The 24,295-nt window shown below is 44.3% G+C and overlaps 3 protein-coding genes across 4 annotated transcripts in view; 1 reads left to right on the forward strand and 2 right to left on the reverse strand.

The window, feature by feature from the left end:
- The window catches only part of LOC135707339 (uncharacterized), a 386,083-nt gene that overhangs the window by 14,655 nt on the left and 347,133 nt on the right, over window positions 1-24,295 (forward strand). The window contains exons 2-4 of one of the 2 annotated variants that reach the window (XM_065229151.1): window positions 2,398-2,588; window positions 2,650-3,472; window positions 3,884-3,942. In XM_065229151.1, the coding sequence (XP_065085223.1) occupies window positions 2,398-2,588; window positions 2,650-3,472; window positions 3,884-3,898 (1,029 nt within the window). In that variant the 3' untranslated portion in view covers window positions 3,899-3,942. Of the gene's footprint in view, window positions 1-2,397; window positions 2,589-2,649; window positions 3,473-3,883; window positions 3,943-4,077; window positions 4,344-24,295 lie in introns of those variants that run through there. The other variant, XM_065229150.1, reaches the window with a different exon arrangement.
- LOC135707346 (uncharacterized protein K02A2.6-like) lies at window positions 7,538-8,185 on the reverse strand. The gene has a single exon (XM_065229161.1). It carries the CDS (start codon window positions 8,183-8,185, stop codon window positions 7,538-7,540), a length of 648 nt encoding a protein of 215 aa, XP_065085233.1.
- Window positions 14,911-16,754, reverse strand: LOC135707324 (matrix metalloproteinase-24-like). Its single transcript, XM_065229127.1, has 4 exons — window positions 16,442-16,754; window positions 15,585-16,382; window positions 15,365-15,524; window positions 14,911-15,301 (listed from the first exon to the last, which is right to left on the reverse strand). The coding sequence occupies exons 1-4, from the start codon at window positions 16,713-16,715 to the stop codon at window positions 14,917-14,919; spliced, it is 1,617 nt and encodes a 538-aa protein (XP_065085199.1). The 5' UTR covers window positions 16,716-16,754; the 3' UTR covers window positions 14,911-14,916.

Consider the following 24,295-nt stretch of genomic DNA (forward strand, 5'->3'; position numbering starts at 1 on the left):
ATAATACCACTGCCAGACAGTGGGAGTTATGCTAAGGGCGAATCTTCATTGTAATATACGATTCCACATACTATTAATAACCTTTCACACATGAGAACCTCCTATCGATCAGAATGAATTGTGCATATGTTTAGGATCAACAAATATTTTCAGGCCCAAAGGAGCAATAGGATCGAGCTGATAATGTTTCTTAATTCCAAAATCTGAAGACAATTTTGAAGAATATGTTTAGGTAATGGGCAGCAACAACAAACAGATAAACTACTTACAGCTTCTATTTATTAAATGCTTGATATAACGATTGCCAGCAACGCCGGCTGGGCGTATCCTATGGCTTACCCTCCCTACTAACAAAAATCCACCCTTCCCGTGACACTTATGAGGGGTCGTAGAGTTCTCTGCATCTCTCTTAAGTAAGTATCGCACTAACATTCCTCCCCTTAACCCACCAGATGCAAGGACGTGGGCAGGACAGTACTGGTCTGTTGGAGGGAGACACATCCTTTACATAAGAGATAGTTATTAATCACAAATCACTATCTAACAGCAACGGATGAAGGTGGGTCTCCTTGTTAACAACAGTTTGGAGCTCGTACCATCTACGACATTGTGCATTCTGGTTTATGCTATGCTATGCTATGCTATGCTATGCCGAACTTCCCTGAAGTTCTGCAAATTTCACTGAAGATCCATCAGAATCAGCAAATCTGCACACTTTCTTGAAGGCCTTTAAATTAACCTGTAGATCTATGACCATTCTTGTGATTTTTTTTTTCAGAAGTTCTGTAATTTTTTTTCAAAGTTCTGCAGCTTTGTTTTGAATATATACGAACTTTTCTGATGATCAATAATTGTTAAGTAGATCTCCAAAATTCTGTGAAATTCTTTTCATTTTTCTGTAGATTTTTGGACTTGTGTGAACTTCTGCGAATTTCTTTAAATTTCTGTAAAATTTTCTGAAGTTTTGTAGTTCTGTTCTTAGATCTACGAACTACATCCTGCAGCTCAACAAATTTATTAGTACATTTCCGAACCTCTCTGAAGCTCTAAAAAATCTTAGTAGGCTCTCAGACCTACTGTCAGGCATGCTTATTCTTATATAAAACATGCTGTTTTGTTGACCTTGCCATGAACAAATCCATTGCGGCATATTTCGGCCAATAATACTGGAAAAAAATCAGCAAATCATACACAGGACAATATTGAATAATGAAATCGGTTTACTTTGCTGCTGGATGCCATCAAAACACATATCAAGCGTTCTTTAACAAGTCAAATCCGTGAAATTTTAGAAAAAAAAAAAAAATCAATATTTTCTCCTCGCTTGCGGCTACTTCGCTGAATGAGTCGAATGAAAATTAAACAAACCTTTTTCGTTCGACAAATCAAACGTCAAATCTAATCATGATGTCGAAAAAGTGTGAACGCATCCGAACATTGCATCTGACAAAATTATCGAGCAGTCCGCTCGAATCAGACCAAGAAATCAGATAGTCTAAATAGGTCTAAATGGACCTTAAGCGACAGACATAGAGATAGTAAATATCTACCTTCTTTGGAACTCAATAAAACAGTTCATTTCTATTGGCAAATCAAAGTTGGCACTCGTGGAGAATAGATGAACTATGAAAGTGATGATGGTTTCAAAATTTTACACGGTGAGGTATACGAGTTCAATCTTAAAATGCCTTTATTTTGCAAATGGAGCATTTTATTTAAATCTGGTTAGTGCTACGTTAGTAGAAAACTTAAGGACTACTCAATAGATATATAATATAGAAAAAATAATTTCTTTTCAGATTTTTAGGTGTATGCATAGATTTCAGCTTTTCTACAACTGTAGCAACAACCAGATTTAAATTCAATGCTCAGTTTTCAAAATAAAAGCATTTTAAGATTACACTCGTATACCTGTCCGTGGAAAATTTTGAAACCATCATCACTTTCATAGTTCGTCTATTCTCCACGAGTGGCAACTTTGATTTGCCAATACATTTTACTTTCAATCGATCACCAAGAGAGTAAGCTACTTTTTCTCTCTCTTGCGAGCTCAATCTCTCAACATACCATATGTAATACACATGATGACACACGATTTGTGATTTCCCTTTCGGCTCTCTGGGGAAAACTTAAACGTAATTTTAACCTAGTAAACCGGGTAAAAATGCATGGGATATATATATAAAAAAACAATTGTGGTTTGTTTAACAATAATTTCTGGAAAAAAACTGAACGAAATAGTCCAGATTTCTTTAGGTTATCGTTCACTTTTTATAAATGGGGATTTTTATTACTTCCTACTAGAGATACCCTTTCTACTTCCTACCAATGGAACAGCATAATCTGTGTGAAAATAGCTCTCACTGAATGGTTCATTATTTCCGATTTCCGTTTCAGTGCTCCGAATACTTTGATAATAAGAAAGGCAATCCCATCGAGCAGCTGCTAGCGATGCACAGCAAGACTCCGTGCCCGTACAAATCCGCTGGCTGCACGTGGGTTTTTGGTCCTCAGGACATGCGGCTTCACCTGAAAGAGTGCAAGTACCGACCGTATCGCTGCATTGGCTCCAAGCTCTCCGTCATCTCGTTAGTTTATCGTGCAGAAAATGTCTAAAAATGTGAATGTTAACCGTCTTTCTGATTCCAGCTGCAATTGGTCCGGGCTGCAGCGCGATATCGAAGAGCATCTCAGGAATGATCACGCCATTCTGGGCAAACCATTCAGCTACTATCAGGAGTCAGAGATCCCCTTCTCAGCGGCCAACTCCAGGGGAAGCATCAAGCTGGTGGATGCCTTCAGTAAGCAGTTTCTGTTCTATTTCTCATCGAATGTAGCAACCAAAATGGTCTACTTCATGATCATCTATTTCGGGCGTCGTGAGGAAGCAAAGCAGTATTACTATGAGTTTCAGATTCGATCCCGCGCCCAGCAGGACATCCGAAGAGTCAAGTTTGTGGAACCGTGCGTTTCCGATTGCGAAGACCTGAGTGCCAAGCTCGAAGACGAAAGCTGTATTGCTCTGTCGTTCAAAACGATTAAACACTACCTGAATAACGGGGCCATTCCGTTTCGGTTCATCGTCAAGAAGTTTGAGAAGGAAGCGGAAGCCGTAGTCCTGCGTCGAACCTCGGAGAATGAAGCTGCGGCTGATGGTTCAAATAAACCCGCCAAACCAAAGCCAATTCCGTTCGTATTTACCGATAAAGGCAAGCTGAAGCAAAATTTGAATCGCAGTAGTTCGGTTGCTAGCTTCGCTGGAGCCAACTCTCCCGGTAAACATCCGCTGCGTAGGATCTCCGTCCCGGCTAGACCGATGTCTGCAAGTATATCTCCGAACAGTGCTTCGCCGGGCACGAAAATTCCGGAATTTTCATCCATCAACCGGATGGGTATCAGTGGTCAAGATTCACCGATTATTCACCAGGAACCATCCCCGTTGATGTCGCCGTCGATCAATCGCCTCGATGCGGTGAGTAAATCTATGCAGAATTATCCCTCGTTTTGAATTGTCTTTTTTTCTTTGTTTGGGCTTGAGCATCTGTCTGTTACCAAATGCAAGAGTGTGTTTGTCTTGAATACATGTTTTCATTTCGTCTGATCATTCAATAGTACCAAATCTCCAGTGTCCGAAAGTCCATGTCATGTGTTTGTTTTCTGTAAATGTTCAATGTTTTGGATAGGATATAAGTGTTAGTTATGATGTGGTTCGTGCTTAAAATCGTCTTAAAAACATGTTAAAGCTGAAATAGTGAATACTAGAAGAACTCCGTGGTGTTCCATGCTCATCGCTGCTTTGCTGAACGAGGTTGGTTCTATGCATTCAAAATTGGTTTCTACTTATCTGCATCTCTCTTTCCGGTTCATCACTCTCTATGGCCAGTTTTGGCCAAACTAACAGCATCTCCATCCAAACCAAACCCCAAGCGCATGTTCTCATCAACTACATACAAACCACAAAAAACAAAACCCACCGAACCACACACACACAAACAAACACACAGAGCAACATCACGATACTTAGAACGAATTTTGTACTTCTATTCTCGGATATCGTGGGCACTGTTGGTCGAGCAGCCTCCTTCGTACAGCGTTGTGGGCAACTACGAGAGCCGATACTCGTTCCATGAATATTGCATAACTAGCAACAATAAACCACCGCCGGTAGAGGGCAAAACGACGGCAACCCTCTGTCACAGGTACACCCAGCCATACAAGATGACCGACGAACGGCTCTTTTTGCAGCGATATCCAGCGGATTGTCTGAGCAAGCCCGTTTTCAGACGGTAGCACCGAAGTAGACTAAGTTAGGCTAGTTAACATGAGGACATAAGTTACTGGAATTGGTGGTGGTTTCTTTTGATCCGAACATTCCGACCCTCTATATACGTATATCTACCCTCATCGTAATGTGTTTCAAGGATAGAAAAATTTGATTTTCTTCTGCTTCCTAGTGTAAAAGCAACAATCAATACGAAACTAATGATTTTAAATTGGCTCACTACTTGACTAGCCTATTGGTCCCAAGCAAACGATTAACGTACCCCATTCTAGTAGAAATTCTAGTACTACACAATGTTTGTTTTGATTCGATATGAAAGTTTGACAGATAAAATGAGGGGTATTGGATTTTCCTATGTTTCGAGGGGTGAATAGATTAGCTTGGGACCGAAGAGAGTACCAGAGCTGAGCCAAAAAGTTGAGCACGTTTCTCCGGGACCTTCTAGTCTTAGAGTTACCTCTATGTACTATTATATCAAGGTTAATATAACGGTATAGCACTTCTCCCCCTCGTAAAAAGAAAGTTACAGTTGGTTATGTAAAAGAAATTACAAACTCAATCTTTGGGGAGGTATGATTACCCGGCTGGATCGTCGTAGGATCGTCGGAGCAGTCTCCAACGTAGCAGATCGACCGGCCACGGCAGTCGAGGAACGCTTCTGGGGTCCAGGAGTAGACAACATTGTCATAGCAGCAGGCGTAGCGCAACGAACCACCCTAATAAAAAAATACCATAAACGAACGATAACCCAAATAATAGAACTATTCCACAAATTGTTTGGATGATAACCCGAACACGTCGTTAAGCAAAATAACCATAACAATTTTATTATGGTGTTGTACCAGTAGCTTCCTCAACAGGATTCGCAGCAGCTTGGCCCACAGCAGTCGAAGTTGTGGGTCCGTCGAGTTCAATGTACTCCTCCCTTGGAGGGTCCACTGAATCGCTTCGCAGATCAGTGCCCTAGCAGCGCCGATGGTGTAGTGGTAAGCGTGATTACCTCTCACCCCAGCAGGCCTGGGTTCAATCCCAGTCGGCGCCGTCGGGATGTTCTGAGGCATAACATCTCTGATCACGCCTTCCTTCGGAAGGGAAGTAAAGCCGTTGGTCCCCGGTTCATGAGTCGATGAGTCGGTAGGTAGAGTCCAGGTGTGGGAGCTGCCTTCCTGGCGTCGGTAGCATTGGTGCTCAGCACGGAAAACAAGATCGACGGAAAACAAACCTAAGGAAAAAAAAAAGATCAGCGCCCACACCGACGACGTGGTCAATGTAACGCTCCCAGATACAGTCGCACCGTATAAGGAAGTTTTCCAAGCCTTGGGGCTTCCCAGACATGTAGGTTCAACTTCGCAGGCTCTGTACGTACTGGCAGTCGGCGCAGTTTGCAATCAATTCTTCCATCTCCCGATCCAAACCATACCATCAGCAATAGCCTCTTGCCAATGACTTTGTACGGGTAGTACTGAAGTGAGTAGAATGTAATTCCCCAAGTAACCAAAAGTTCTGCATTCAACGATTAAAATCACTTCCAAGTTCCGTAAAGTTCAAATAAAGTTCCGACCGAACCTTTAAGTTCCATAAAGTTCAAATAAAGTTCCGACAGAACTTTCAAGTTCCATAAAGTTCAAATAAAGTTCCGATAGAACTCTCAAGCCGCATGATGCAATCCGCACAAGTCTTTATTAGTAACAAAATTTAATGTACGTAAATATTAAATGATCAGCGGCCCGAATAAATCATAATTCTTATATTTATGCAGTGCATCAACATTCTATTCAAACATAAAAAACATAATAAAAAAGTTATTTCCTGCGTCACAAATGCGTTGGATTAGAATGCGGGCAAACATCAATTTATAATTCATCAAGATGTTGTGTTTCGTGTTTCGCTGGCACTGAAAACTCCAACAATAGGCGGCTCACTTTACTATATCTCAGATGATGCAGCGGTTCGTGCTAGGGCTCGCACGCAGAAGGACTGGGTTTAATTCTTCAAACACATTAATAATAACACCTGCCTTTAGAAATAACTTTCATAAAACTGCGAACTAAACATAGAATTGGTGTAGAGGACAAAACCTTTTTGAATTTATTTTCTGAAAGTTCCGTTCAAGTTCCGCCAGAAGCTGCTTAGAATGCTCTTCAATTATGATATCGGAACTTTCAAGTTCTTATAACGACTTAAAAATGAGGCTGCTTAGAATTCTATAGACCACCACCAACCAAGCTGCTTAAGCCACAAATAGCCTTTTATCAGAACTTTTGGTTACTTGGTTACTGTAGGCACGTACACGCGAATTCCTCGAAGCAGGCACTGTAGGGAGAATTCGTTCTGCTCGATTCCTAACCGATTCTTCGCTTCCACCAGCTGACTGTACTTGATTCCTTGAACGCATTAGCTTGACCTAACTCGGCCACAGTCAAGGGTAGAGTTCTGAGGATCAGTTACTCCTAACGGAATTATCGACATGGCGTCCGCATTCGCATGATCCGTGGACTTCCGGAACCGGATCTCGTAGTCGAATCTCTGCAAGTAGGTAGCGTAGTGCTGCATCCTCAACGATGACATCACCGGGAACCCTTTGTGCTACCCGAAGATCTTTGAGATAGCCTGGTTGTCGGTAATCAATCGTAACTTCCAACCGTACAAGTACTGGAAAAACTTCTTCATGCCGAATATGATGGCGTACGCTTCTTTGTCCACCTGCATATAGTTCTGCTGCACACGGTTCAGGGTCTGGGACGCGAACTGGATTGGACGTTCCGTGCCATCTGGGTACACGTGACAGCCCCTACTCCGTAGGGTGAAGCGTCCGCAGCAAGCAGCAGTGGCAGTTCGGGTGAGTAGTGGACAAGGCAGTTGTCGGACTGCATGTGTTCCTTCACTTTCCTGAAAAAAATCTTCGCATTGCTTGGTCCATCTGAATGGAACAGTTCTTCAGTAGATTGTTAAGTGGATACAGGACCGTACTCAAGTTCTTGAATAACCGCCCGTAATAATTTGTGAAACCTACGAATGACCGAACTTCGTCCTTATTCTTCGGCCTTGACATTTCCTGTATTGCTTGCACCTTCTTCCGGATCTTACGGATCCCTTCCTTATTGATGGAGTAACCGCGGTATTCGTTACTGTCCACGAAGAACTCGCACTTCTGCTTATTCACTCGTCGCCGAAGTACCTCCTCCAGCCGACGCAAATGATCTTCATCGTTTTCCCCCGTGATCTTGATGTCATCTAGGAAAACGCTTACTCCATCTATGCCTTGCCGTACATTAGACGATTCGGACGGTAAATACCACGGTGAGTACTCAACGTTAGTATTTCACGATCCTCCGGAGCTACTTCCAGTTGCAGATACGCTTGGATGAGATCAATCTTGCTAAACTTCTTTCCTCCCGCTAGCGAAGCAAACAGCTCATCCACAGTTGGCAGCGGATACTTGTCCACCACGAGGTTCGGGTTCACGGTCTGCTTGTAGTCTCCGCAAATCCTCACCCAGTTCTGCGACTTCTTCACAGGCACAATCGGTGTTGCCCAGTTACTGGAGTTAACTTTCGTGAGCAGACCCTCTGCAACCAACTTCTCCAATTCGTCCTCAACCGCGCTCTGCATATTGAAGGGTATCTTCCGTGCCTTCAAAAACACGGCTCGAGCATTGTTCTTCCATGGTAGGCTAGCTTGAACGTGGGAAATCTTTCCGATCGAGTCCTCGAAAACCTTCGGGTACTTCTCCAAAACTTCCTCGAATGCAGAATCACGACGTGGGGAAATAGTTGCAGCAATCGTATTCACAACCCTCGAGCCCTGGAACATGTTGTTCAAGTCCACCGCTATTTTCTTCAACGACTCGCGGCCTAGTAACGGGTGCTTCCCAGAATTCACTAAGTACAACGGCATCGTCATTGTTTTTCCCGCAAATTCCACACACGCGTCGAGGATACCAAGCACGTCGATGCTGGCATTGCAATAGCTAACAAGGTTCGTATCACATTCACGCAACCGCGCACTCGGAAACAGTCGGTTCCGGCATTCCGCACTGATGATACTGACCGGCGAACCAGTATCAACCAGAATGGTTTGTGTTTTAGCTGCATTGATACAAATCTTCCAGCTTTTGAAATAGTCGGACAGAACATCCAGGCCTGATTGTAGTTTACTCGCTTGAGCACGGATCACTCGACCATTATAGATGATGGAGATTTTTTTTTAAATCTTTATTTGAGAGATTTTTAGCCAAAGGCTAGTTCATCTGCGAACATTGCTCCAAGCTCCAAACATTTGTTGAAGATTACGGTAACATGGTTGAAGAAGTCAATACTCAAGTTTTTCAACTCGAGGTTGACTACACCATCCATACCCGCACATACTATCACCTCATCAGCCGATATTCTACTATCATCATGCACTACTACGGGGGGGTCAGCGACTCTAGACATTGCATCCAGTACGGCTCACCATCGTTTGGTTTTGTGAAGCCACAAAATGTTGGCCAAGAGCATTGGTATTTTCAACTGGGGTTATGAGTAGGGATGGGTCCAAGTCCTGGTCAACAGAGGAATGCGGAGGGATCGGTCTCGACTTATTTTTCAAAATTTTGGTCATCTTCCAAAATCGTTTTGCACAATCTGGGAGAGAGCGAATCTTGTTGGTAAAATCGTTGTTTCTGAGTTCCACCATCCTGGCCTGGATAGTTTTGGTTAGTATTGGTGTTCAAGTGGGGAAGCCCAGAACGCTGGAACTGCCTACGAATGGTATTACGGAGCCTGATAAGATCTTTGGTTGGGCTGTCAAGGTTCAGAGTATGACTCACCTGTCTGGATGCTGGTACGTGTTGCTCCCTGGCACGGGATATCGCTTCTTCGATGGTTTTCAGACACTGATGGACTTCTTCGAACGACTCCGGTAGGACGTCGTAATCGATTGCTGATACTGCTGCCAGTTGACACGATGGTAATTTCGCCGGGAAACTTGAAACCTATTGACCGAGGAACCTACTTCGGCCACCACCGGATAGTGGTCCGAACTCAGTTCCTGATAGGCGATAGGTTGAGAGATGTTATCGCCAATGTTGCTGATGAAGATTTCGATGGTGGCATGAGCTCCGGATCGACTCAACCGGGTGGGAGTGTCCGGACACAGTATGTTGTAGTGGGCTTCCTGCAGATCGTTGTATAATATTGCGCCGTTCTGGTTTCGCCGACTATTGCCTCAGGCTTGATGCTTGGCGTTCAGGTCGCCAGCGATGACGAAATTTTGTCGCTGTTGTGTTAGCTTGATGATGTCTCTTCGGAGGTCTGCGGCCAAGCCGTCCCTAATGTTGGTTTGCTTTGGGCAGTAGACCGCGATGATGGCGATGTGCTCACCTCAACTCCGATGGCTTCGATAATTTTCAGCTAGAAGCTTGGTAGTAGCCAGCAGCTGATGTTCCGTCTCGCAGCGATGGCCACTCCCCCTCCCCGGAGCTGGTGCGGTCAAGCCTTACGAGCCGAAAGTTGGGAAGGAAGACGTTCAGCTCGGGCTTGAAGTGATTCTCGGTGATGACGGCTATGTCGATGTGCCGTTAGTTGAGATAGTCATCAAACTCGATGTGTTTGCTCTTCAAGGAGCAAGCATTCCAATTTACGATCTTGATGGCTTCACGGTTCATACTTAGTGACAAGGGACAAGGCAGCGTGTAGTTGTTCAGATCGAGTCTTGCATGTGCGCATGATGATGATGACCTCGGTCACGAGCGTCATAAGTTCCTCCGAGGTGAAAGGAGAATCGACGACAGATTCACCTGAGACAGCACCAGCGTATGACAAACCAGGGGTGGTTGATGAACTTGGAATTAGTTGGGCCGCAGCAGCAGAAGCGAGACGATGCTGAACTGTCCGACTGTTGGGAACCATTTGGATACTCGCAGGATTGGCTTGTTGGTTGTTGAGCGGAAGCGGGGCTTGGTTCGGAACATGTCAACGGGGCTGAAGAGCTGGGTACTGGACTTCCGTGAGTACAGGAGTCAAACGATGATTACGGAGGCGACCGAGCTGGTTGTTGATTGTGGCCTTCCGACGGATATTAATGAACTCCACTCGCTTGGGACATCCGCGATTGGAGGCTTAGTGGTTTCCACCGCAGTTGACACACGTTGGCTCGATGTCATCGTGAAATGCACCAGGAACAACTGATCACGGAAGCTGGTGTTGGGACGCCGGTTCATCGGGTACACTGCCTCAGGCTTGAGCCCAAACCGCTCCAGCTCGGATTTCACCGCAGTCGCCTCGAACGACGGTAATCCACGCAAAACCACCTTCAGTGGCTTGCTCGATGGCAGATCATGCGTGAAGAAGTCCACGCTGTTGTCCTTCAGGAAACATTCTATTTGTTTGTATTCCTCCAGGCTGGAGCACATAATTTTGGTACCGATGCTGCAAAGCTTGAAGCGAGGCAGCAGCTTGTGTTTTGCCAGTTCGGCACCCAGCTTGGCAAAATCCTTCACCGGCGTGAAAAGCGGGGGAATCCGCTCTCTTCTTGCAATAGGAACGGCGTCACTATCGCCATTTTCTTCCAGGAGTACTGCATACTGGTTGGATTGCAGTACTCGTTTTCCGGCGTCATCCTGCGACGCGCTGGACTTGATTAGCACCTTCTTTGAAGGGCCCGCTGCTGACTCATTGGCACGTTTACGCACCATTTGTAAACTTGCCAGAACGCGAGAAGGTGGTGACACCATACATAGAGGTAACTCTAAGACCAGAAGGTCCCGAAGAAACGAGCTCAACTTTTTGGCTCAGCTCTGGTACTATCTTCGGCCCCAAGCTAATCGATGCACCCCTCGAAACATAGGAAAATCCACGAACCCCTAATTTTATCTGTCAAACTTTCATAGTGGATCAAAACAAACATAGTATAGTACTGGAATTTAAGCTAGCATGGGGTACGTCAATCGATTTGCTTGGGACCAATTGATGAATCTACGTTACGGTCGGCCAGCAGATGGAGATGATGTGAAAATGATAATGACGTTTTGCTAGCTGTCAAATCGTATGGAATATTTTTTAGTACATCATCACTTTCGTGGTTTTGGATTTCAAACCTAGGTGTCGCATGCACTGGTGCAGTTTCGCGTAGATTCATCAATAGACTAGTCAAGTAGTGAGCCAATTTAAAATCTTTAGTTTCGAATTGATTGTTGGTGACACTTCCACGGCGCAACGCGTCAGCACAAAACGAAACAAAATTGAATCGAGAACTCGAGTGAAAATACGGACTGAACAGCTCGACAGTCGAGCAAAGAATTGACACTTTGTAACTATTTATTTAATTATTTATATAATAATACCAACCCAGTAGTCTTAGAGTTACCTCTATGATAATACTTCTTCATGCATAAGGCGCATCATCGCATGGCGAGGGAAAATTATTGACAGGACTCAACTTGCTCACGTGGGAAAACAAGGAATGTACGAAAGAAGGTGCGCGTGAGCAAGTTTGTGTTATGTGAGGTATGTACTACTATAGCAAGGTTAATATAACGGTATAGCATATACTCTGAAGAACTGAATGTGTATTTCAAAATACACTTTCAAATTTTAGCTAGCCATCTGTATCCATATACTTACGATTTTTCTGTTTGATCCAACTAATTAGAATTATCCCTTATCCGCCTTCGATCTACTGCAAGATTGGAATATTCCTCCTTCACTTTCGGTATCGAACCATAATTCCACACCCATTAAACAAAACTTTACTGGCAAGGAAATTTCCGTCGATTTTCAAAACAGTCACAGTTCTTTGCAGTCGATTATGAACGTCACGAAAAATGAACAGGGCTATTCCAAAAATCACCTCACTGTCACTGTCACTTCACGGAGTTCATTTTCATAACTTCACTGTTGGTGACAATGGTAATAGGAAAAAAAAAAACATGTAAAGTGATCTGTCCGTGAAGTGAAAGTGAACGTGGAAGTGAGAACCGTAATAAGGGCCATGAGGTTAAAAGAAAACTCCACAAATTTTCGTCCACATTTTCTTTATTATCATTTCTCCGTCATTCTGCTACTGAATTTAATGTAAGAATAAAATTCAGTCATCGATAATCAAACTCCCGGAATAACCGGACGGTACTTGAAGTAGCCGGCTATAACCGAGGAAGTTCAATTGCCAAGTACAAGAACATAAATCTAATGTTGAAGCGTTTTTTTTTTATCTCGAATCTACTACAGTACACTCTTCATTGCATCCTGTTGTGACGATATTTGATTTAGTAAGGACATTTTTGGTAATCCGTAGCCGCACATACAATGTGAAGTTTCCATGCCTAAGTCATCTGTGCACGATTTGTTAGGTTTTTTTTTTGATATTTTTCATGGATCGTTTATTTTTTACCATCCCTAATGCTCTTCTATCACAGATGAGACTACGGTACATTTTCTAGTTTTGATACTTGCTAAAAAGAAAGCTAATTGATCATTAACTAACCTTTGATTTACAATTATTTTTAAGAGAATAGTTTTTACATACATTTAATTTTTTCGTGAATTTCAATATTCTAAACTCTAAAGCGGCCTGCCCAACCTTTCTAAACTGGATCTTTAAAATGGATTTTCGATAAACATGATTCAAGTTGAATTTTGTTTATTTATCATTGATTCGGGGCTAAAATTCACAATGATGAATAAAATTGGCCTAGAAAGATATCATTGCTGAAATCTAGAGAGAAAAACGCCGGTGGTGTGTGTAGTGGTAAGCGTGACTGATATCTCACCCCAGTGTGTCTGGGTTCAATCCCTGTTGAGGTCGCTGGGATGTTTTTGAGGCGAATAAATCTCTGGTCACGTGGAAGCCGTCTTCCTGGTCATTCGAATGCCGTCAATGGATAGCAATCGATGTCCGTCGGTGAATAAAGAAATCAAGAATAATAAGAGATCCAGAGACCATCACCCATGTTCTAGTTTTCGCATTTTTCATACATTTTCGGTTCGAACGAAAACGAGAATATGGGGGTACATGTCCGGCTCGCAGGCCGCACGTTGGGCAGCGCTGCTCTAAAGGATGCTACAGCCATAATCAAGAAATTCCCTCAGGCTTTTCGAAAATACTGCGTGAACAGACCGAACTAATAACTATATTGCACAAGTCGCTTAGTAATTCGTTTAGGAAAATTAAAATATGTGTAAAAATGGACAAAACAGCACTGACATTTGAAATAGGCGAGACTGCTGTTTTAATCAATAACTTCAACCCACCCAAATAAACCACAGCAACTTTATACATTTCAGACATTTCTTCAGACATCATTCACATTTTTACAAAAATTCGGTCATTTCTGATCGAAATGACGTGTGAGACAAAGTTCTCTGGGAAAAATATGCATGGTATATTTTTAAAGTAATTTTGAGTAAGAATTCTAAACAAAGTGTTAAAAACTCAATTACCTCAATAAGTATATTTTCGATTTGATTTTTTTTAAAGCTTATAAAACTGCAAACTTTTGGAATATTTAAAATCATGGACACTTGAAAATTTACAAAAAATCTTTTGGTCAAATAGTTGAACTTTTTGCTAGCACGCTTTTTTATGTAATTTCTACACATTAAACAATATTGAGACATTCTAAATTGTCACATATGCGAACATTACATAAAAAAGCTTGTTAACAAGAAGTTTAAAAATATAACAAAAAGTTAATGTTCAACGATTTTTATCAATTTTCAAGAGTCCGAGATTTTAGAATACTTACAGTTTGAAATTTCATGAGCTTTATAAAAAAAATAAATATTGAAGATATACTCTTTTGAAATTTTACTCAAAATTACTGTAAAAATTACTTTGAATATTTTTCCCAGAATTATTTTACTTTTCTTAACAACTTTGTCTCAGACGTCATTTAGATCAGAAGTGAGGTTTTAGTACTACAATCTATTAAAAAATGTCAAAGACGCCATTTTGAAAAAAAAATGACAAGATCCAAAATGGCCGAATTTTTATAAAAAAGAAAACATAATTATGTAAATCGGAAATAGGTCGAGTATTAAACTTGTATTTTGACGTCTTTCGGCAACATTTAAACCGCGCTACGAAAAATGGTCAGGTTTTGACCACTTATAACTCTGTCAATAGCGGATGGATTTTAATTCTTAACAAGCCAATTGATTGGTAATTTTTCTACAAAGCTGCTAAAATGAATTATTTATCAATTCTCAATAGGTCACTATTGAAAATTACACAAATGTCCAACTGTTGCAATGGTGATAAAAATTATTTCCGATTGCCTGCAAAATGTGGTTTCCCTGACATAGTCGCCAAATATTGATACCAAGCACGTAATCCTGCGTCAAATCTACGGTCGAGTCTTGGATAGAACCTCTTACTTTTTTATCCCATTTGGCATGGAACTGGTCTAAATCGATAAATCGGTTACTGAAGTTATTGTTTACAACAGCAGATTCGCATTTTTTTAAATGTTAGTGTTGAATACTTTCTTTTTTGGCAGTGTAATGTTCCTTTGAAAATGCTACGCCCTAGTGGAAAAATCTCGATTGCCGGTAGTTGAGTTAAAATTGTAAATTCAATGTGCTAAAAAATGCCTGTCCTGGAACCTTCTTCTGTTTTTTTCTTTTATGCCACAGCTAAACCCGTGCACACTTATTCTAATGGATTCTCATAATGGTAATTTTTAAACTAACTAACACAACTGCTCCCAGCACTAGCGCGTTTCCGACGGTCCACCTTCTACCGGAGCCGTCAGACCCGCTGATGATGATCTCCCGTTGATCCTCGGTGGTGATGTGTATGATGGGTTCCTTCTGTTTCGGTTCCTGTTTACATTTCATCCATCGCTCGGCCGACGGGTGCGGGTCCAAATGAGTCACACTCATCCGCAGATCGTCAAAACGCCAGTAGCCTTTGCCCTTGAAGAAGTACGTCTTGCCATCCCGGTTCTGGAAGGCTGAATTGATGTTGTAGCCGATGCCCTTCCACATCGACATGTCCCGCGGGTAGTCCAGTTCGACGTGGTTGGCGTCTTCGTCGAATCTGGAATGTAATGGAATTTTGATTAGCGTCGAATGGTCGCGTTGTTGGTCTTTCAACGCTTACCTCCAATACAGTCGGCCGCTGTACAGGTACGTTCGGTTGTTGTAGCTCCACACCAAAGCGGCGTCGATTCGCTCGATGCTTTCCGGTAGTCCCAGGTGGGTCAGTGGCTTCGGATAACCCGGTTCCAATTCTCGTGAGTTAAACACGTAGTAGTGTTTACCTGTAATGATGGATTGGGTTGATTAGGCCAAGAATTTATCGAGAGGATAATGGGTCTTACCAATGAAGAACACAATCTTATGGTGCTTGTTCTCGTACACGGTATCGATTCGCTCAAAGTTCTTCGGTAGCCCGATGAACATTCGATCGATCTCGATTGGTGGTCGGTTTCGGACGTCGTCTTCGAAGATTCGCCACAGGTAGCGATCCTTGAAGATGAAAAGTTCGTTCCGGATGATGGTGATGGCATCGTAATTGGAGTCGCATGGCTCGGGGGTCGGTGGCAGAGTTGGTCTCGTGACCGGATAATGTGTGTGATGGTGATGATGATGGTGGTGATGTACCTTGGTTGGAGTTGGAATGTGCGTGGGGCGTTCCGTGTCCGGCTCCCGAGGATAGGGCTGTTCCTGGTACGGGCGACGCGTGGGATAGGTGGTTCCGACACCGCGGGGTTTGTCCGGATAGTAGGCACGGCGTCGTGGGATCTCCGTTGTCGTGCTTGTGGTGGTGGTTCTTTTCGGGTAGGTCGGGTATTTGGGATCTAAGCCTTCCCACGGGTGACCGTTGTGATCTTTGCGGGGATAGTATCGCTGGGTAGGTGGTCGACGTGGCGGTGCCGGGGTTGTGGTTGTCGTAGTGGATGAGGTTGTGGGAGTGTGTCGTTCCGGGTTGCGACCGTAAGTTTTCTTTTTGGGACCGTAGATGCCTTGAATACCAAGGCGGTCGTCCTCTGGAATGGTGTCTTTTCCACGGTAGGAGATATGATGCCACGGGAACATGATGGCTTCCTTGACCGAAGAGTGTCCCAGGCCTAGTGAATGACCGAATTCATGAACCGCCACGTCAAATAACCGAGTACCTAGAATTTTGAAAAAAGAATATTAGTTCAAGGCGTGACAGTTCCTTCAAACAACTCACCGTCGGTCCCCAGTGGTTCATTCAGCAGCCAAGTCTCCTCTTCATCGAAATGGGCATCACCTCCGATGCCAGTGCCGGGGTAGAACGCATGAGCCAAGATCTTACCAGGTCCGTCAAACTTGTAGCCATCGCCGTGGAATTGCCTCGCGAACAAGACTTGGATGTCTGCCTCGTTGCTGTACACCTCACGAAAGGTCAAATTCGCATTCTGAGCCCAAAGATCCAATGCTTCGTGCAGCACACGTCGAACTTGCCCCGCATCCAGATAGGCCATTGATTGGTTCACCAAACTGCAAAAAAACAACAGAAACTTAGGTAAGTATTGTAACCAGCAGGAAAATGCAAATCATTCTGAAAATGCCTCCCATAGTGGCAATAATACGTCTACAACTATCGCCCGCTTATTGGTACCAATAAAAAGCAAAACGAATCAATTTAGGCAGTGAAGTTGCAAATCAAACAGCGGCGTTCAGCGTTGAATAAATAAATTTATGGAGACGGCCTGCAGATTCGTATTTGCGTCAGCCTCAACTGTATACAGGACAACCACCGGAGAGATGAGTGGGACCAATTCGCAGAGGTCGATTGGTGTAGGTACACAGCAATCTAAATATATGCTCAAATCAAAACCGATGGGAATAGAAGTTGTGCGAAATGGTGAACCTATTCCCATATCTCTGCGGTAGGACATGACATGGAGAACGATGTTTGCGTATATTTTGGAATTTGTTCAATTTTCGACATGAACTATGGCGTACCGGATTGTATGGCGGGGACGATCACCGCCATTCTCGTCATCCTCAACAACCATGGAGGAGGTTATGCAATATAATATCATGGAAGCGGAATCATATCTCTTCGGGCGGGATTTGGAACGGAGGCGGAAGGCGGAGCGGATCGGTGAAAACAAATGATTCAATAAATTGGCAATGGAATATTCTTCAGCACGTTCCATTTGCCCCACGTGTGATGTCCTGTATGTGCCCATGTTTGTATGTGTGCATGAAGTCCATGCCATCGTTAAAAGCTCTAATTGGCTGCCACTCAATGGGACCCTGAGCCGACTCTGTGTGTGTGTGAGCGTTTGCATACATTCGGGAGAGCATTGTTACCCCCGGATGCATGCTATCAGGAATGAGATGTTTGTGATTCAAACACATTCTGCACATGCACTCGGTTGTTCAACTCTACAAACGAACTTTAATCGCTCAAGGATAATCGAGTTCAGTTCGAATGGGCTCGAGTGGCCTGACCGATGGAATGGTCCTTGAGGATTTGTTATAGTAAGGATCATATCAATTTATTAAGGCTTCTGTAAATTATATCCAGACACCGAAAGTGACCCATTCTCGATAAGATGGAGCAATTGAGCTTAATTGCTCGAGAGTGCTTACAGTAATGGAAAGAAGGCTTGTCCAATCAGTAATCCCTCTGCTCGATTGTAAGAATTAGAGATATTTACTACAGTCCCACTTGGGTTTTCATCACCTTTGAGATAACGTCAGGAATGGTCTTTATTGGTGGTAAAAATGTGCGTCATGTGCATCCCATATTGAAAGTACCCACCTTGCAGTCCCATATTGAATGAACCCGTATTGTTGTCCCATTAGGATGCTTCATTTAAAAAATAATATTCTAAATCATTAAGACCACCCTCCAGTTTAATTCATAGTGCTTAATTTTAGCCTAGGCACCAAATGGTATTGGTTATTGAAGTTTTAGAGGTTGTGCAAATGATATGAAGATTGTATGAAGATTATGAAGACTAGGAGCTATTATTTTTTTTTAAATTCTTTATTAAGCAGATTTTTAGCCTATGGCTAGTTCATCTCCGGAGAAAGGAGAGGGCTCAGAGTGAGTAACCACTAAATACATGGTATATTAACATTTTGTAAATAAATTTGGTTGCTGGCTCTTCAACTTATATGGAAAAAATAACAATAAATAAAATAATGAAACAGAGGAATAGCGGAAAACAAAATGATTTAAGACAAGCCACAAACGATGGGTCCAATAGGGGAAATCCATCCAGCTGAGATGTCCCGACGGCCGAAAGAAATTCCTGCTATACCAAGTGGTAGATTTTGGCTTCTTTTAAGAAGGTTACTAGTGCTGCCGAGGCCGAAGTATCATTCCCGAGTAGATCGCTGATGCTGGCAGTTAGGCCGAGTGACTTCCGAAGATTTTGGAACTCCGGGCATTTGCACAGGATGTGTTCGACGGTGTAGGGTACTCCACAGATGATGCAGCTTCTGCGGAACGGCAGGCCACCATAGTTATAGTAGAGATTGGTGTGCCCGGTTCGAAGCCGCGAAATCACGCGTTGATCCCTCAGGTTGTCCAGTTCGCTCCATGGTTCAGTTGACCCTTTGACTTTGCGGATGAAAGCAGTTCTGTTGCGGAACCACTCGGCTTCCCATGCCACTCGAATGTTCCGCATGATCCACCGTCTGACGTTCTATAGGGGTACCTTGTTGGTGAGTCTGGGACCCGATGTCCCGGCTCCGGCAAGGTGATCAGCAGACTCGTTACCTGGCACTCCGCGGTGTCCAGTAATCCATGTGTACACGGTGTTCGGTGGGGCGTACTTGATAATCGCCTGGATCCATGGGTGTTTTGGTGCTTCCGAGGTGATCGCTTGAACGACGCTGTTTGAGTCGGTTAAGATAAGTATCGGTTTGTTGGCTGGCGTCGTAGCGGCACGGAAGATCGCTGCAGCCTCGGCCGAGAAAACCGAGCATTGTGGAGGAAGACTGCTGCTTTCAGCAATACCGTCTCCAAAAATTCCGATACCTACTCCGTTTATCGATCGGGAGCCGTACCCAAGTAACTCGGCGACCGATCTGCGCAAAATCATGGATGCATCTCCTGCTTTGAAGCGGTTCTTGATCCGATTGTCCAATTGGATTCGAGAAGAGTGCCAACTTTTCTCTCCATGCCAATGGACTTTGGCCACTGGGGGGAGGTCGATGTCGGCGGCCGTGCAGATGACTCTGTTCCCCTCGTCGAGGAGAAAGATCCTATTGTTTCCGGAGGTCTTGGCGGAAAAGGTGGCGGCTTTTGTGGCAATATTTGCGTTTAAGCAGAACCGGAAAGGAAGAAGACCCACTTCGATGCATGCGGCGTCTGCTGGAGTGGATGGCAGGAGACCAGATATGATGCGGATGTAGCTGTTGTAGACTGGTGCCAGGGTTCTAACCAAATTCTCGGATGCGATGCAAGTAATTTCCGTCCCGTAAAGCAACCTACTGTCGATGATGGCTCGCGCCACCCGGCACCGAACATCGCGGTTGTTGGATCGGTGAGACCGAGAGATCGTGTTAACGAGGTTGAGTCTACTGCGGCAGTCCTTTTTGACCTGTTGGAAATGCTGGTCGAAGGAGAGCGTACGGTCGATCAGTACGCCGAGGACGCGAACTGTTTTCCTGTTTGGAATGGCTTGGTCGTGGATCGTAATTGGGGTGCTATTAACTTGGTGCTGAGACAGACATACGTGGCATCGGATGCTCTTCCTGGCGGACAGCTGGAAACCCATCGAGTCGGTCCATTTGACTACGGCAGAGACTGCCGCTTGTGCTTGCCGTAGGGTTCGGATCTGTGTAGGATCGGTGGCCACAATCAGCACATCATCAGCGTAAACACATATATAAATGCGCCCAGGTAGCCGGTTGCGCCCCGTTCATTGCCACCAGAAACAACGTGACTGCGATAACGGAGCCTTGAAGGACTCCGGTCTCCTCGCTGAAAAATTTCGACCGCGTGTTCCCCACCAATACACGGAATGACCGGTCGGTCAAGAAGTTTCGAATGAAATACATCATATGCCCCTTCAAGCCCCAGTTTGTTAGTTTTTTCAGGACGGCTGGCGTCCACGTCCGGTTGAAAGCCTTGGAGATGTCCAAAGAGATGATTTCAACGTGGTGTTACTGGTCGTAAGCTTCCTTGAGCACGTCCCCCAGAGTGGCAAAGTACGTGGACGTACCGAAACCTTGTCGAAAGGCATGTTGTCGGTGGTCGAGCAAGCTGTTGGTCTCAAGGAACATCTTGAGTCAACGGTTCACCATCCGTTCGAATACCTTGGTCGTGCAGGATGTGAGAGCGATCGGTCGGAACTTAGATGTGCCCCTGTCTTTTTCGTTTGCCTTCGGGATGGGCACGACGAGACTCTCCTTCCACAGCGTCGTGTAGGTATCAGAGACCCAGAGTTGGTTGAGCATCTCAAGCATGCAACACTTGCCCTCAAGGGGCAGCTTTTTTAAAAGTGGATACCCGAGATCGTCAGGTCCCGCAGATTTGCCGTTGCTGCGGCTTAGTGCGTGCTGGAGTTCCTCCCAGGAGAAAGGCTCGTTGATCTTGAGGTTGTCCGTGTCAGGCGGGATGCTGAACTCAGCGATTGATGTACGGGTAGGCTTTGCCAACCGCTGAAAGTGGCTATCGTAACCGGAGATGGCCGAAATTTCTGCGAAATACCCTCCGAGTTTTTCGGCGACGGCTGCCGGTTCGAAGATGGTAACTCCGTTAGCTTGTACATGTAATGGCGTCGAGTGCCGTTTACCGCTGAGAGCATTAACCCTGCTCCAGAGATCGGCAGAGGACTGGGAGGCGTTGATGCTTTCAAGGAAACTAGACCAACTGTTAAGCTTCGCACTTCTCACTTCTTTTCTGCATTGAATATGCAGTGCACGGTACCGGGTTAGTAGCTCTTCCCTGTTTGGGTCATCTCTCGGGGTTCGCCTGAGTTTCCGTAGAGCTTTCCGGCGGGCTTTAACGGCTTTTTGTGTGTGTCTTCGCTCCACCAACGGAGAGCTTTTCGTCCAGGTAGGCTACTGGTCTTTGGTATGGCAGCGGATGCAGCATCTAACACCATCCCAGTGAGCCTCGTCGTACCGCCAGCGAGGCCTTTTCGTGACTTCTGAGGCCGTGGCTGACGAAAGCTGCATTTGGATGGGGTAATGGTCACTTCCGTACAAATCCGCATTGGTGCACCACGTGACTTTTCCTGCTATGGAACGGCTGATCGAAGAGACGTCGATAGCCGTGGCGTGACGTCCGTTGAAGAATGTTGGGTTTCCATGGTTGAGCACCACCATGTCTTCCTGATCGAGTAGGTCCATTAGGATGCTTCCTCTAGGATCCGGACGAGGACAGCCCCAAGTTGGATGATGCCCATTGAGGTCTCCGACAAACATCCTTGGTTCGGGTAGCTTGCTGAAAACGCCGGTGATTTTATTTGACAGATTTTGTAGCAACGTTCTCCCACATGGCAGGCACAGGCAATCGCAATGTTTGTCGGCTTCTCCAATTAAACAGCAACTATGGGAAGATCAGTTCCCAGGTCAATCTCATTAAAAGGTATGCTCCTTAGAATACCAATGGCTACGGAGTGGCGAAAATTGCTACCTCTTTTGAGGGTCCAGGCGTATTTTCCGGTAAGGGAACGATCCATCTGGTCTACCGTCACCTTGTTAACTTCTTGGAGAGCTATCACCCAGGGTGGATTGCTGTGGCAAAGCATCTCCAAGTCACCGAGGTGGTTCAGGAAACCGTTCACGTTCCACTGGAGGATAAAGTTGATGGGTACTGGTAGAGCAAGAACGGGGTGTCTGCTGGTGGTAACGTCCTCGGAGGGACAGCTCAAGTCTTCCAACTCGCTGATATCAAACAAGTGGGAGGCTTGCGTCTGACTAGAGTTGCTGCTTGAAAGCTCGCTGTGTCCAGAATAAGACAGGGATGTCCCAACGGCGGTGTGATCAAAGATGGTGTTTTGTGTGTGGACGATGCTGGTTGGCCTCGGTAAGTTGTCCGAATTCGGTGTTGGATGAGACGTTGCCCCACCAGGGACAGGTGGAGGTTTTCGATCCATCCAAGGCAGGGATGACCCAGCAACGGAGGAAGAAATGCAAACAGGTTGCGCAATTGCAATGCTATTTGTGTTCGACATGTTGTTTGGCGGCTTGAATCCTTCGAAGTCCTTCGGGGAATGGGTAAGGCATCCCTTGTCCGTCCCGATATTTAGGTGAATCTTCATTAGCTCGTTTTCCATATCCATAGGGGAATAAATAGGTGTTTCCACCCTTGTCCGTCCCTCTTCCAGGTAAACCCTGGTGCCGGGGGGGGTTACCGTCAGATCCGGTGTGGGAAGGGCGTCCACACCGACGGGGCCCCAGCTGCCGGGGGTTATCACTGGGTTTTGCTTTGGGTTTTTCGTCGCATATCAAGCGAAAAAGTAGTCCTGTATTGTCGCGAAGCGTTATGGTTCTGAGATGCTCGATGACCCTGGAGGGATCGTTTTGCTTACTGAGCAGAAAATCATGGGTTTAATCTCAAGCTCTCCATCGTGACTCTTAAAATTCATGATCACTAAACAAAATGAATATTTTCTTTCGATAGTCGGCTATCGAGAGATTAAATGAACAACAAATAAACAATACATACTTTTGGTTGCATGTTGCATCGCCAACTCGAGGTGAATCCTAACCAAATACCCTACCCAACCCTCCAACTCCGTAGCACTTATGAGGGTGTCGCTAAGTCGGTGGCCTCTCGTTAAGTAAGTACTACATCAACATTTCCTTCCCTATCCCTAGTTATGGTAAAGATGGGGGTGGCCGGGAATAGCGACAGTCATGCTTCTGTTACTCTTGTTTAGATTGGAACCAATCTTTACACCCCAGCATTATTCCTGAAAGTAGTCTAACTGAGGATTTCAGAAGAGACGTGTGTGTCGCTAGTATCCAATCTACAAAGTATATCATAACAACGCTAACGCTAACGCTAAAAATGAATAGTAGTAAGTTGTTTTTGTAGTTGTAATTACTCATAAATGGGTAAAATTTTACTCATTCAATGGGTAGTCCCAGTTTCCCTCGAAAATGCTTACTTTGTTGTCATTATTGGGTATTTTGCGGTTGCCGTGTTGACATAAACACAGTCTCTTGATCAAGCCAACCTTTGAGTATCGAAGTCAACATTAAACAAACAACATTAAACATTAAACAAATTTTGATTTTCTTCATTCGTGGCTGGATGTTTATTATCGCCTGTGTTGTTGTCAATATCAATATTCATCTTCATCTAGATGATATTACACAAATATAGCGCTGTAGAACGTGTTGTATTGGTTTTTTTTTACATAGATTGATGGAAAATTATTGCCTCATGCTGAATTGATGATAATATCGAGGTTTTAGCAACAATCAATACGAAACTAACGATTTTAAATTGGCTTACTACTGGACTAGCATATAGGTCCCAAATAAACGATTAACGTACCCCATTCTAGTCGAAATTCTAGTACTACACAATGTTTGTCAGATAAAATGAGGGGTTAGTGGATTTTCCTATGTTTAGAGGGGTGAATCGATTAACTTGGGACCGAAGAGATTACCAGAGCTGAGCCAAAAAGTTGAGCACGTTTCTTCGGGACCTTCTAGTCTTAGAGTTACCTCTATGGACAATATTCAAAATAATCATTTTGCCCAAAATCAATTTGATTATTTTGCTTTTGAGGATCGCTTCTGATTTTGACCATTATGGGTTGGATTGTCAAGCACTGGTGAATATCAACAAATGCGTGTTCGTTGATTTATAATGAATTCATTTGTTCGTTTCGCTTCGGTTCATCTACACTGGGTTGAAACGCGTGTGATGGAAAATGATAAAACAGACACTGATCAGAATGCTGTCAATAATTTATATGTGGTTGCCATGACTACCTCTGTCATTTTTGTGAAGAAATTGGTGATGGGGTTTGGTGTTTTTGAGGATCATCCCGACAAACAATGCAGAGTCACAAATAAGCATATATATTGAATAATTGCCGTATAACAGTGTACAATGCTGAATAAAAAGAGT

The sequence above is a fragment of the Ochlerotatus camptorhynchus genome, unplaced genomic scaffold (assembly GCF_037179485.1).
Source record: "Ochlerotatus camptorhynchus isolate MF236.1 unplaced genomic scaffold, CSIRO-AGI_Acam_v1.1 ptg000308l, whole genome shotgun sequence".
NCBI lineage: Eukaryota > Metazoa > Arthropoda > Insecta > Diptera > Culicidae > Ochlerotatus > Ochlerotatus camptorhynchus.